Genomic DNA, 13,104 nt, shown 5'->3' with positions numbered 1-13,104 from the left:
AATCACCCTCTGGGAACCCTTCCCCCCATCCCAGTCCCTCCTACAGCCTAGCTGAGTTGCACCTCTAATTAGCAAGTCTCAGAGCAGGGAGTATTCTCTGGGAAGGTGCCCGGTCTGAGGGCTGCTGGTACTGAAAAGAAGGACAAGGATGGAGGAAGAAAGGTGTGGGAGAACTGGGTCCTGGCGGCAGTGGCAGCGAGACCGTCAGCCTTGATGAGGGCGCACTCGGTGGCATCTCTCAGCAGGCGAGGAGGCAAAGCCGTTCCCAGCAGCCGGCACCACCTCCAGGAGCCGGGAAGGGCTGGGCCCCGATCGGGAGGGACGCGCGGAGTATCTCCGAGTCCAAGCTGGGCCTCGGGGAGCCGCCTGGCAGGGTGGCACCGGTGCCGTGAGCAGGCCCAGGCAGCCCGTGGGCAGAGGCCCGACGGCAAGGATGCCCGGGCGGCCCGTGGGGTGGCACCGGTGCCGGGCAGGGGCCCGCGGTCCTCACCGGCCCCGTCAGCCGCCGCCGTCGCCCACCCAGATTGCCCACCCTTCGCGCGGCCTTACCGAGGCACTGACCCACCGGGGTGCTGAACGGGTTCCCCAGGAGGAACTCCATCTTGAGCGGACAACACGGCAGCGGCCCGGGCCCCCTGTCAGCCACCCGGGTCCCCGCTGTCCCCCGTCGCGCTCCCGACCTGACTGACACTTGCCCCCGCCCCACCCTCCCGAACGCCGAACGCCCAGCCCCTGACCCCACCCCTTGTCGCGTCCCTATTGGGCAGGGTCTGCCCAGCCCTTCTCCGATTGGTCCCTACACCTCCCTCGCGAAGCCCCGCCTACCCCCCGGCGCCCGATTGGGCGGAGCGGCGAGCTAGGTCACAGGAATCTCCGTCAGGCGTTGCGGCGCCTTACCTGGCCCGCCTCCGAACGAGACTCTGTATGTTTTGATTCAGCTATATCTTGGTCAATCTAGTGAGACCTTACTATTATTGGACAAGAGACAAGTCAATCACCCAGGTGGGGGCGGGGAAGAGGCGGGGCTACTAATATCCCTGCCCGTAGAAAGTGCTGATTGGAGAAACGTTTGTTTTTTCTACTGCTGGTTGGTGGTAGGAGTATTTCTCCACCCGAGAAATGCTATCACGTGACCGTCAACTTTCACCCAGGATGTCTACCGCGCGACTTCCCCTTAGCAACCGACTGGCCGCGCTTAGTTCCCTTAGTAACCGGGCGAAGCGTTCTCTGCGTGGAAGCAGTTGGGTGGCCCGCGCTTGAGACGGTGAGACCTGGGAGGACTCGCAGGGACAGACAGACCCTCGACTTAACGCTTTCCTCTGACCTGTTTCTCTGGGAGTCGGCCCGGCCCTCCTCACCTGTAAAATGAGCACACAGGTTCTCTGCCAGCCACTTCACGGCCGCGCTGAGACATTGGGCTTTCAGGCCATTGCAAGGATGAGAAAGATATGCTAAGGACGCATTTCCTCGGGGAGCAGGGCCCGAAGAGGTTTTTAAGGGCTCCATCCCCCGATCTTCTGGCCTGATTCCTTTTATCAAAACAAAGGTACCCGGTCCGCTGATAAGTCCTTCAAGTATTTAACCCTCATACCCGACCTCTTAACTGTCGTAAAAGTGTTTCTTTATTTGTATTCTTCACCTGGTGCTGTATAGAGTGCCATTCCTCTCTCTTCTCAGTAGCTCATTGTACGACTTTGGACAATTTCCTTCCCCTCCTGGGCCTCAGTTTCCCTATCTGGGAAGTGAGGGAATTAGGACTCCTTTCTCCAGTGGCTTCCAGAGCCGCCATGCAATTAAGTAATGAATGTGCGTGTAGTACGCAGTAAGCACTCAGTTAATAGTTGATTTTCTCTTAGTAATCCATGCCAGCAGGGTCTATGTTTTTCAGATTCAATTGATCCCAAGTTTTTGCTTCACAGTTTTGCTTCTGATCTTGTTTCTCTGTGAGGAGACTGCTCCATTGGCAGTGGTGTAGAGCTCTCTGCTGCTTTCCCCATCTCCTACCTCTGGTCTTCGCCACCAATACTGTTGTCAGGCAAGTCAACAGGAACCCAGATTGGGTGGTAAATTATTGATAAAAGCCCCTTCAGCGGAGGAGTGGTCGGGCCTCGGTCCTGACGCAGAACAGCCATGAGAAACGTCGTGCGTTGTGACAGTGAAAATCCACAGTGTCCTGGGTACAGTTGAGTCATGATTAAGAAAATGGGCTCTGGAGTCGCGGTCCCCTGCCTCTGCCATAGGCCATATAGATGTATTAACTTAGGCATCTTACTTAACCTTTCTAACTAGCTTCTGTTTTTTTAATCTGGAAACTGCAGATGATTAGTCCTACATATAAGTTCCTGGAGATCTCTCACAGCTACATCTTACCACCACCCTGCTCACGACTCTTGCCGATCTCAGTGCGACAGCCAGAGTGAGCCTCTTAAAAGTAAAAGCTATTCCTGTCACTGCCCCTATTAAGCCCAGGAGCTTCCCAGGGATCCTAGGATAATAAACTCCCGTAGGTCCCTCCAACCTTTCTTTATTTCAGCCCGAATGGAATATGGCTTGTTCTCTCCCACCTCCAGGCCCTCACTGTGCAGTTTCCTCTTCCTTCTTTCCTGCTCATCCTTCAGATCCCAGCCCTGTCTCCCCTGGCCAGGCCAGGTGCCCCTAATGGATGCTGTCCTCGTTCCCTACATCTACAAACTTGTCATGGTTTGTAATTAAATATTTGTATGACGATCTGATTCACGTCGGAAACAGGGAAGGAAATCTGTTTTATTCACGGCATGTAGTAGCTATTCGTGACACATGTGTGGGCTGAATAAATGATCTTAAACAAATGTAGGAGGGAGGACTTATCCATTTTTACAGACGGGAAATCAAAGGCTTAGACAGGTGAGGTTAGTTGCCAAAGGACACACACCCAGGTTCCAAATCAAGCCCTCATGTGCTTAGCAAAGAGCGAGCCTCACCACCGTTTCACATTGAGTAGTGATTGTAGGCTTGACGGAAAGTAAGCCTGATCCGTCCCAGGTGCCAGGCCTAGATGAAGTGGGAGTGATGAGAAGTCAGTTACAGTTTTGAAATCGGAATTAAGAAGCATTTCCCAAAGTACAGCACTTTTCTTTGAGAAAGCACAAACACTTCTGCAGGTAACATCTGCCAAACACCACACATTAAAATTTCCCCAAAGACAAGGTGGTGTCAGGTTGTGGGAAATCTTAGAAAAAAATGTTTCAAAAGAGCGGGGAGATGGAGAGAGGGGGAGGACTGGAAACGTCTTTGGGAGTTGACTCATTCACTCTAAGGAGTTGGAGCCAGTGTTGAGAGACTGGAGAGAGTGGGAAGACGGAAGGCGCAGGTGGAGAAGCAGCATGGCGGCAGTGGTGGGGGCGGGGGGTTGCCCTGGGGGGTGGGAGTGGGGATTGGGGAGGCTGTGGCTCCTGGGGGCAGAAGGAAAGAACACACGACAGTTAAACACACAGGGACATTTGATCACGACAGCCCAGAAATGGCAGATGCATCATATGTATATAAGCTGCATCCAGGTGCATGGCGGGGGAGGGCGGAGGAGGGCTGTAGCGGGCTCTAAGACCAGGTGGCAGGATGGCCGGGCCCACCCCGGTTTGCAGTGAACACCATCATCCCAACAACAGGAGTGTCTCCAGCAGCTCTCAGTGGACTAGTACAGGGACTGTCCAGCATCAGGGAAGAGGCCTGGGTATCAGGGACCAAGAGGGCAAAGGTAGATGGTGAGGCCAGCAGGAAGGTGAGAAATGGGTGGGAAGTAGAAAGGAGGATTGGGTGTCCAGAGGGTTCAGGGGGCAGAATCTGGGAGCTTCCCATAGAGTGTGCCTTCCCAGAAGGGTCCAGCCCTTCTGGATGTTCTTACTCTTAGGTCGGTAATGATGAGAATGAGGTCAGGGTGCCCAGGCTTCCCTGGACTGTGACTCTGTCCAACCAGGAACAGCAGCCCAAGGTCAGCCGTTCCCCTACAGAGTCTCAGCCAGATCCCTTTGGCCCGTTAGCAGCAGAAACCTCCTGGATTCAGTTTAAATAAAATTGGATTTAATGTGAGAAGTCAGGAAACTCTCACAGAGCCTGGAATTAGGGACATTAGGGGTGGGAAAGCCAGCAAAGAGTGTGTCAGTCTGCCGGCCCTTTTGTCTTATTTTCTGGTTCACCTCAGTTCCCATCTCTGTCTCTCTCTCCGTATGCCTCATCCTCCTCTTGTTCTCTCTGCTTAACCCCATGTCTGGCTAGCCGGAAGCCCCCCAGTTCCCTCCCCCTAGCTCACACAGCCAGCTCTGATGGGACTTTCATCCTGCTGCCCCAAGTTCACATTTCTCAGGGGGAGAACAGGAATGACCAGCTTGGGTCAGTGTCTGCCAGTCTCCACACACCGAGCAGCTCGTGGTGAGATGGGGGGAGTCTCTCAGAGAAGGGGAGCTGCAGGCTGTTACACCTGGCGGGGGCTGCCAAGGATCCTGGTGAGCGGTTGGTGGCAAGACTGGCAGACGAACAAGGCTAGCTGAGGAAAGCTGGAGGCCGAAGACGGCCACGGCCATAAGGGGAGCTGAGCTCCAGGGGCCAAAGAGACCAGTGTGGACGCCGTGGTTACGGGACCGAGGGGTGCCCTCCTGCAGATGGGCTCCAGGCGGGACAGGGGCAGATGGTTGCTGGAAAAGGTCTGGAGCAGCCTTGGTGCAAAAGTACTAGCCCCGAGGTGCAGTGGGCCAAGGAGGGGGGCGGGGGAGGCCCTGGAGTATCCGTGACTGTCACCGTGCTCCACCATGCGTTAAAGAGAGCCCAGCCACACCCTGTGCTCAGACAAAGGGACAGGCAGACTGTGGAAGAGGAACGTGGTGTCTTTTAGGGAGAATGCACCGGCTGTACAACTCCGTGGAACCGAGAGTGATGGACGAGGATATGCTCAAGCTGGCTGTCGGAGAGCAAGGCCCGAAGGAGGAGGCTGGGCAGCTGGCCAGGCAGGAGGGCATCCTCTTCAAGGATGTCCTGTCGCTGCGGCTGGACTTCCAAAGTGCGTATCCCTGGCCGGGGTGGGGGCACCAGGCAGCCCAGCGTCCTGCCCCAGGCTTCTCTGCCCCAGAATTCCATGAAGAGTCGGTGATCACGGGACCCACATGGGCATTTGGGCCTGCCTGGGTTAGAAGGCGTAGGCATGGTGGGTCATTAGCATTTGAATATCCGCAACACACCTGATTCTGAATAATAGGACAAGAGATAAAATTCCTCCACTCCAAAGCTAAGTGAACCCAAGGCCGCACTGTTTCCATCAGACTTCACTGGTTTTTTTGGAGCGGGGTCCCTGGCAGGTGGAACCCGGGAGGGTAGAAGCCGTGGGAAGCAGGAGCTTCTGCACTGGGGCAGGAGACAGGAGAGGCTCCTCGGTAGCAGTGGGGCAGCCTGCTGGGAAGATGTGGCTCGGGACCAGGCAGGTCCTGGGTGCCTGGTGTCCCCCTCTATAAAACAGGAAGGTTAGCATGCGTGTCTCAAGTGCTGGCTGGAAGGAGAAAATGGGGCAACACATGCACAGCGCCTGGCTCACTCAAGGGGGCCAGTGAGTCTGGACGGAGGGGGTGCGAGAAGAAGCGAGAGAGGTGGCCAGGGGCCTGTGCGTCTTGGGCAGGTGGGCCGCAGCGGAGTCACCCGGGCTGATTCGCACACCTGCTCTCTCCTGGGTTTTTCCACCGGCCTGCTGGGTCAGCCGGTACACAGCAAGGAACGTGTAGTCTGGGGCAGACCATGGGGACACGGCAGTGGGCAAGGCAGGCCCAGCCCTGGTCCAAGCCTCACGAAACCTGTAGGCCTCCCTAGAGCATGGCCTCCATGGCCGACCACCCAGAGCAGGGAGGGACCCTGGAACTCAGCCACCTCAGCAGTGGGGGAGGGTTAAAGGGATTGCAGAAGGGCTGTCACCAGAGGGGTGTTAGCCTCCTTTGGCTTACCCCCTCCTTGTCTAAGGTTCATGCCACCAGTATTTGTCAAATGCCTGTTATATGCCAGGTGCTGTTCTAGGCACTAGGGACTCAATGGTGAACGAAAAGGACAAAAAACCCTGTCCTCATGGAACTTACGTTCAGGTGATGGGAAAAATAGGGAAGGAAAATAATAGTGTGTGCTAAAAATACATACAATGGAGGAAGATCAAGGAGAGGAGAAAAGGGGTGAGGGTGGGGGGCCGTGTTTTATTGGGTGGTCAGAGGCCTCATCAAGAAGGTGACAACTGAGCAAAGACTAGAAGGAAGTGAGGGGAAGGAGCCACGTGGAGATCCGGGGAAAGCATTCCAGGCATAGAAAGCAGCCAGTGCAAAGGCCCTGAGGCAGGCAGTCCTGTATGGAGACTGGTCAGAGAGGTGGTGGGGTCAGCTAGCATCAGCCTTAGGGGGCCAAGAGGCAGTGTTTGGCTTTTGTGGTGAGTGAGATGTGAGCCCTGGGAGGGTCTTGAGCAGAGGAGGGACAGGACGGGACTTAGGTTTCCATAAGAGCCCACTGACTGCAGGAGGATAGAGTGAAGGGCCCCAGGGCCGGAGCAGGGAGACTAGTGAGACAGTTGTGATCCAGGGAATAATGACAGTGGGCTGAGACCAAGCTGGGCACAGTAGAGGTGGATCCCATGTCTGTGTTGAAGATGAAATGGACTCTTTGGGCCATCCCGTCATGCTGGTAACTCATTGAGAGCTGTCAAATACATCCTGGGTTTTGTTGTGTCATTTTGGCTTTTCCACGTGAGTTGCTGATGCCTCGGGGAAAGCCAGCACATAGGTGTGCAAGGCAGGGCACCCAGAGTGTGGGAGCCGTGGCAAGTCAGCCATAGCCAAGAGCTGTCTGTCTGAGACCAGGGCCAGAAAGGCTCCTGGAGAATCCAGACCAGGATGGGAGGCCGCTGAGAGCGTAGGTGGAACTGATGGCCGGTAACATTTGGGAAATCTGGCCTCAGAGAGCTGGGAACAGACACCAGTCTCACTTGGCCCCGGGAACCCACAGAGGCAGGCCCCTGGGTCAGAGTAATGCTGTCCACCCATCCCCACCCAGACCTGGCTTGGGGAGGGAGGCCAGGAGCTGTGCCCGGCCTCCCCCAGGACCTCACAACCCCATTACCGTGTGCCTCTGAATGAATATTGAAACCGCTGTCCCCAATGTGTGGTTATTAAGTGTGCTTTTTTTTTCTTTTACCCCTTTCACTTCTGTTATTTCAGTTCTTTTCCTAAGCATATTCTAATTTTTTAAGTTTTAGAAATCATTACAGAAGCAAATAGAGAATAGGGGGCAGATACACAAGAGGGCTGTTATGGCTTCTAGAAAAAACTGGGGACAAATTTAGGCCTCTAGAATTTGATGTTACACGGTGTATATGTATTTATACTTAAGCATAATTCAGAACTCCTCTGGCTGTCAGGAACAGACCCCGAACTCGGCCTGGCATGAGGAGCAGAAGGAATGAGTTGACTGTGTGCCTCAGAAGGTGGTCTTTAGGGACCACAGGACCCTGCCTGTCTGTCTTATGGGTGATCTATCCCATTCCCCATGTAGGGACATTTGGGGTCCCCCCATCTTTCTGCCTCTCATGTGCCTGTAGGTGTTTCTTTGGGCAATATATACAAGTGTGTCTTTACAGACAGATTCCAAATAGAGAAATTTTGTGGGGCCAAAGGGCACAGACATTAAATATTTCAGGAAACTTGGCCAAACTGCCCTCCCAAATGGCTGAACTAGTTGATTGACACCCTCACCAACAGTTCACGACGGGTGGGTGATACAGGCGAGCACCCTGCAGCCTTGATTCTATTTGTCACACTGTGGAAGGAAGGACACTGTGTCCCAAGGTGTTACAGCCTCCTGGGCAGCCGCCCAGCTGGGCACTAGAGGCAGCACGACTGAGTCCCATGCCCTGGGCAGGTCCAGCCCACCTTCACAAGGACCCCACTACACCTCCCCGACCCCTTAGGCCTTTTAGGTCCTGCTGCGTCCTGAGCGGCAGCCCCCATCACTGCCCGCTATGCACTAATCGAGATTCTGGGCGCTTGGCCCACATCCCCAGGATGCCCGTGTCCTCCAGGGCAAGGCAGTGGAGTTGTGGGGCCTTTTGTCTGGTTAGAATTGGCCATCTGGATTCTCCAGCACGCTGGCACTGAACTCTACCCTAAGCCGAGGCTGGAACGAGCCAAGGCACCTCCTCCCATTGTTTCAGACATCCTCCGCATAGACAGCCTCTGGCAGTTTGAGAACTTGAGGAAGCTACAGCTGGACAACAACATCATTGAGAAGATCGAGGGCCTGGAGCATCTCGTTCACCTGGTCTGGCTGGGTAAGGGCCCCTCCTGCGTGGGTGTCCAAGCTAATCCACGGGGACACGGGGCCAAGGTCATTGCCTCGCAGGCGATTTTCAGCTGGCCGCCCAGCATCAGCCAGGGTACAGTAGAAGTCCCGTCCGTCTACTGGGAACAAGAAAGCCACTCTTTTTAAAAGCCTGGGACCTTTGCAGGGCAGAGCTGGTAAAGACGTGCTTGGACACGCCAGGCCAGAATCCTCTGACCCACCTGCCAAACCTCCCCAGCTGGGAGAAGGTCAGAGGACAAGCCTTGGATTCCTTCTAGTTACTCTAGACTCAGGTTGACAGACCGCTGTGGGCCCTGGCAGTCAGGGAGGCCCAGAGCAAACTAGAAACAATCATCACAGACGCTAGCATGCTTGGAGCGCTTACCATCTGCTAAGCATGGGCCTGTATGTTTTCCACGTGAGGCCTGTTAAACCATACAGCACCCCCAGAGGAGAGATGAGCAAACCGAGGTCCCAGGGACGAGCGCGGGCATCAGGCTCCCAGCGGAGCTCACTCAGTCTGAGTCTGGAGCTCTGGGCCACATGGCTAAGGCCTCACGGGGCTTTGATGAATGGGGAGGGGGCTGGCTAAGGCCTCACGGGGCTTTGATGAATGGGGACGGGGCTGCTAGAGAGCGCTTCACACTGTGGTCTGATTTGGCCTTCAGAGCAATGTGAACAGGTGAGTGTTACAATCCTGATGTGCAGAAGAGGAAACGAGACTTTGCGAGGCCAAGGCGCTTGCCCAAAGCTCCAGCAGAGGGGGCGTCCCACATCTGCCTGACCCCAAAGCCCACACTCTCTCCATCGTGTCAAGCCGCTCCCCCTCACGGGCAACTCTGGATTTGCCAAGATCTGTCCGCTATGGCAGTTCTGAGAGTCCCCAGCCCACGGCGGCCCCCCAGACGGGATGATGTTGCCATGTCACAGACACAACAGCAGACACAGGGAGGCTGACAGCCTGATGGAGTCACAGGCTAGAGGCAGCAGAGGCGGCCCACAGCCCGCTCTTTTGCCCCGTGCAACCCCTCCTGGTACCCCAGCACCCATTAATGCTGAGTCTGGGTGTGGCAACCCCCCTGCATTGCCAGGAGTCCTTGTCTCTGTAGGAGATGAAGGGGAGAAGGTGCTGGGTCAGCCCAGACCCTGAGCCGTGCCCCCTCTGGAAGGCCTGCCAGGTTCCAGCTGTCTGAACATCAGGCATTTAGTCGAGAGCTACTAGGCCCAGCTGTCTCTGACATCAGACGAGTGCCCCAGGTCCCCGTGAGATGCTCCTGCGATACCCAGGGTTCCGAGGGGTGATGAGAGAGCGGAGGGAAAATTTCTGGTAAGAGATCAGGTTATCCCCCTCCAAGAGTCAGAAGCTGGCCCTTGTCCGGCCACAGTGCCAGTCACCCAGGGACCCCACGACCACCAGGAAGACCTGGGTGCCTGAGGTGCAATGGGTGGGGGAGATGGTGCCCCTGGGGGTCAGCAGCCCCCACCTCACATGAGGCCCTGCTGGTGGCCTACTGTGTCGGCTGTCCCGGGGCTGAGACTGGGCTGGAGCCAGCTAGCAAGGGAGTGGGCAGCCCTGGCATTTGGCAGACCCCAGTTCAATCCCAGCTCTGGCCGTGCACTGACTTTACACCAGTTCCTGGAGCCCTCTGGAGCTCTCTGTGCTTGGACTTACGCCACCAGGCCCCTAGAATCTTGGTTTCCTCATGCATCAAACGCGGACGATGAGACCTTTGCTGTGGGAATTAAATAGGGTGATGCACTTAATACAAAAGGGACAATAAGTTATCGTCAGTCTCCACTGTCAGCAGGTGAGCGTGCCCTGGTAGGCCAGGGTGGCTGAATCCAGATGTGGAGAGACTGACTTCCCACACCACCGTTTACATGTGACGGCATGCCGCTATCACGAGCGTATTTCGCAGCTCGTGAAAATTTTCCAGTTTGGGCCTATGGGCCATTGGTGTTCCAACACAGGCTTGCAGCTCCAACCCCAACCGGCCCCGAAAACCCACAGTGGGGGAAAAAGCATGTTTCAGTCCCTGGAATGTGAACCTTGGGCTAGAGAGGGCCTAGCGTCTCCCTTGGGGGTCGGAGTTGGGGTGACGGGGCTGGAAGGCCCTGGCCTGCCGCGTGTCCAGGGAGGAGCCGCAGGTGAAGTCTGGCACCGCTGAGGTTAGCTATGTGGCTTGGAGCAGATCCCTGAACCTCTCTGAGCTGCAGCTTCCCGATGATCACGTGGGGAGAGAAACTCCAGACCGCCGCTCAGGGCTCCTGTCACAGGATATGCTCATAAGTACTCGATAAACTGGTAAATGCTAAGCAGATAGGCGATTTTATTTTTTCTTAAGATTTTCTTTATTTTAGAGAGAACAGGGGAAGGGGCAGTGAGGGAGAATCTCCAACAGACTCACTGCTGAGCCCAGAGCCCAATGCAGGGCTTGATCCCACGACCCCAAGATCATGACCTAAGCCGAAACTCAAGGGTCAGGTGCTTAACGGACTGCTTAACCGACTGAGCCAGTCAGGAGTCCCAGGCAGCATTATTCTTAAAATGCCCATAGGTGCGAGGGAAGGAGGCCCTCCAAACAGTCTCCTCCCACTGGAAGACGCACCATTTGGGACCTGCCAGTCCTCATTTCCTACCCAGAACGACCACAGACCACAGGCAGGAGTACTTGCCCTCAGTACCCAGCCAGGAAGACGAGTGGCAGAACAGGAGAGGGCGGTAATAGTTGGAGACCCCAGGAAAGAACCCATGCTTGGCTTCTAGAAAACCGTAAGCTGTCAAACAACGAGTCCGTTACTGGCTGGTCGGCTTGGTGTTGTCTCCGGAGCGTGAGTGGCCCCCCCGATGGGTTTGTTTCAAGACAGTCCACCCATTGGACCCTCACAGCCCTCTTCCTTCCAGACCTGTCCTTCAACAACATCGAGGCCATCGAGGGGCTGGACACGCTGGTGAACCTGGAGGACCTGAGCTTGTTCAACAACCGGATCTCCAAGATCGACTCTCTGGATGCCCTGGTCAAGCTGCAGGTGTTGTCACTTGGCAATAACCAGATCGGCAACATGATGAATGTGAGTTCTCGGCCGGGCCTGGCGTGGCCTCTCCTGCCGCCCCGGAGGGCCTCCTGGCCCGGGGCAGAGGGCGGGGCTGGGCACTCCGGGTGAGCAGAGTGGCTGGGGCTCGGGAGGAGGGTCTGTGGCCAAGAGAAATGTAGGCTTGGCTTTCCAGATCACCCCTTCTCCTAGAAAAGCCAGAAATGCAGACTATTCCACCAGCGACTGGATCATGTTTAAACACCATGCTTAACCCATGCTTAGCCCACCGGTGGAGGCCAGTCCGTCCCTCGGCCTCTTCCCACGAGCCCCACACTCACTTCAACCTTTGCTGAGGTGAGAGCCTCTTAGATGTGGGCCATTGGGCCTAAGCTCAAGGGTACAGAGACAAACAAGGTCTGGTCCCTTTGGGGGTGCCCAGCACACACCCACATGATCAAGACATGAGGTGACAAGAACCCAGCGTCAGCCCGGGGCATTGGCGATGTGGGAGAAGGCAGGGTGACCCCCCTGCACGCCCGCAGAACAGGTGAGCTGGGGCTGGGCCATGCTGTCCTCCGCTCTCAGAGACCTTTGTGTCCCCTGACTGGTACGTTCTCTCATACCCCATCTGTAATTTCTTACAGCACTTACCCCAGACGGTAACAATGTTATTTACTTTCTAAACCATTCCTCTTCCCTGCCACCCGAACGGGAGCCCTTGCTGCAAGGGTAGGGACTGCGTGAGCTTTGTTCCCACTGTGTCCCCAAGGCCTAGCACATGCCTGAGGCCTGCTAGCTGCTTAATAGTGTTTGTGGAACAAATAAACACCGGACTGAGAGAAATTCCTTCCGAGAAGCATGCTAGATTTCTTCTTTTGCATAGTACAGCGTCTGGGCGTTGGAAGATGCTGGCAAGGGAAACATTAGCTGTGTTGTTGACTTTTCCCCACTCTTCTAACGTAGAACGTAGGGAGAATAAATGGCAGGTGGCAAATGTCCCTTGTCATCCAGTTAATCCGAGGTTACTCGAAATGGGGTTCCATTTAATTTAACAGATCTGGCCCTGGCGTGGGGTTTACAAGGGAGAAGGCCCACCTACTCTGAGGGACCAACAGTAACAATGACCACCACCACCTTTACAGGCAGGTGAGACGCCCACCTCTAAATGCTTTCCGGAGCTCATTTCCTTTGGTCCCTCCACACCAATGACACACATAATAGCATCCTTGTACCCATATCACAGATGGGGAAACGGAGGCTCACAGACGTTAGGCACCTTGCCCAAGGTCCCACCCAGGTGTGCTGATCAGGACAGCCGTCCAGCCTGGAGCCCCCGGCTTGCTCCTCGCTTGTCGCTCCAACCGCCGCTGTCGTGGCCAGGCCGCGCACGCTGGCAGAGGGCCAAGGGGAGAGGCCCCTGTCCCCGCTTTGCAGCAGCCAGAAAAATGGGTCGCTCTCCCCCGTTCTCGCCAGATCATCTACCTGCGGCGCTTCAAGGACCTGCGGACGCTCAGCCTTTCCGGAAACCCCATCGCGGAGTTGGAGGATTACAAGATGTTCGTCTGTGCCCACCTTCCTGACCTCGTGTACCTGGACTTCCACCGCATCGACGACCACATGGCAAGTGTCTGCCTCGGGGTCTCCCAGCTCAGTGAGTCAGTCTTCAGCCCTGCCCACCCCCCGCAGCCATCCTGCACTGTCTGGTTTTTTGGATGAAGAAGTTGGGGAGACCAAGTGAAG

The 13,104-nt window shown here is 55.8% G+C and overlaps 2 protein-coding genes across 9 annotated transcripts in view; one reads left to right on the top strand and one right to left on the bottom strand.

Annotated features, from left to right (window-relative positions):
• The window catches only part of TOM1L2 (target of myb1 like 2 membrane trafficking protein), a 111,089-nt gene extending 110,389 nt beyond the window's left edge, over positions 1 to 700 (bottom strand). For 7 of the 8 annotated variants that reach the window (XR_015726800.1, XM_045778270.2, XM_045778271.2 and 4 more), the window contains exon 1: positions 550 to 700. Coding sequence is in view for 6 of the 8 variants with exons in the window: in XM_045778270.2 (XP_045634226.1) it covers positions 550 to 601 (52 nt within the window). In the remaining 2 variants the exon portion in view is untranslated. The remainder of the gene's footprint in view (positions 1 to 549) is intronic. The other variant, XM_087867690.1, reaches the window with a different exon arrangement.
• A 429-nt stretch (positions 701 to 1,129) lies between these two features.
• DRC3 (dynein regulatory complex subunit 3) overlaps positions 1,130 to 13,104 on the top strand; it is a 30,368-nt gene continuing 18,393 nt past the window's right edge. Inside the window, exons 1-5 of the mRNA XM_045778251.2 lie at positions 1,130 to 1,264; positions 4,865 to 5,029; positions 8,201 to 8,317; positions 11,234 to 11,400; positions 12,838 to 12,984. Of these exons, the coding sequence (XP_045634207.2) occupies positions 4,870 to 5,029; positions 8,201 to 8,317; positions 11,234 to 11,400; positions 12,838 to 12,984 (591 nt within the window). The 5' untranslated portion in view covers positions 1,130 to 1,264; positions 4,865 to 4,869. The remainder of the gene's footprint in view (positions 1,265 to 4,864; positions 5,030 to 8,200; positions 8,318 to 11,233; positions 11,401 to 12,837; positions 12,985 to 13,104) is intronic.

Source organism: Ursus americanus, chromosome 14, assembly GCF_024610735.1.
Source record: "Ursus americanus isolate L20-20 chromosome 14, mUrsAme1.1.p, whole genome shotgun sequence".
Lineage (NCBI taxonomy): Eukaryota > Metazoa > Chordata > Mammalia > Carnivora > Ursidae > Ursus > Ursus americanus.
The sequence above is the reverse complement of the archived record's forward strand: the minus strand, read 5'-3'. Positions and strand labels throughout refer to the sequence as shown.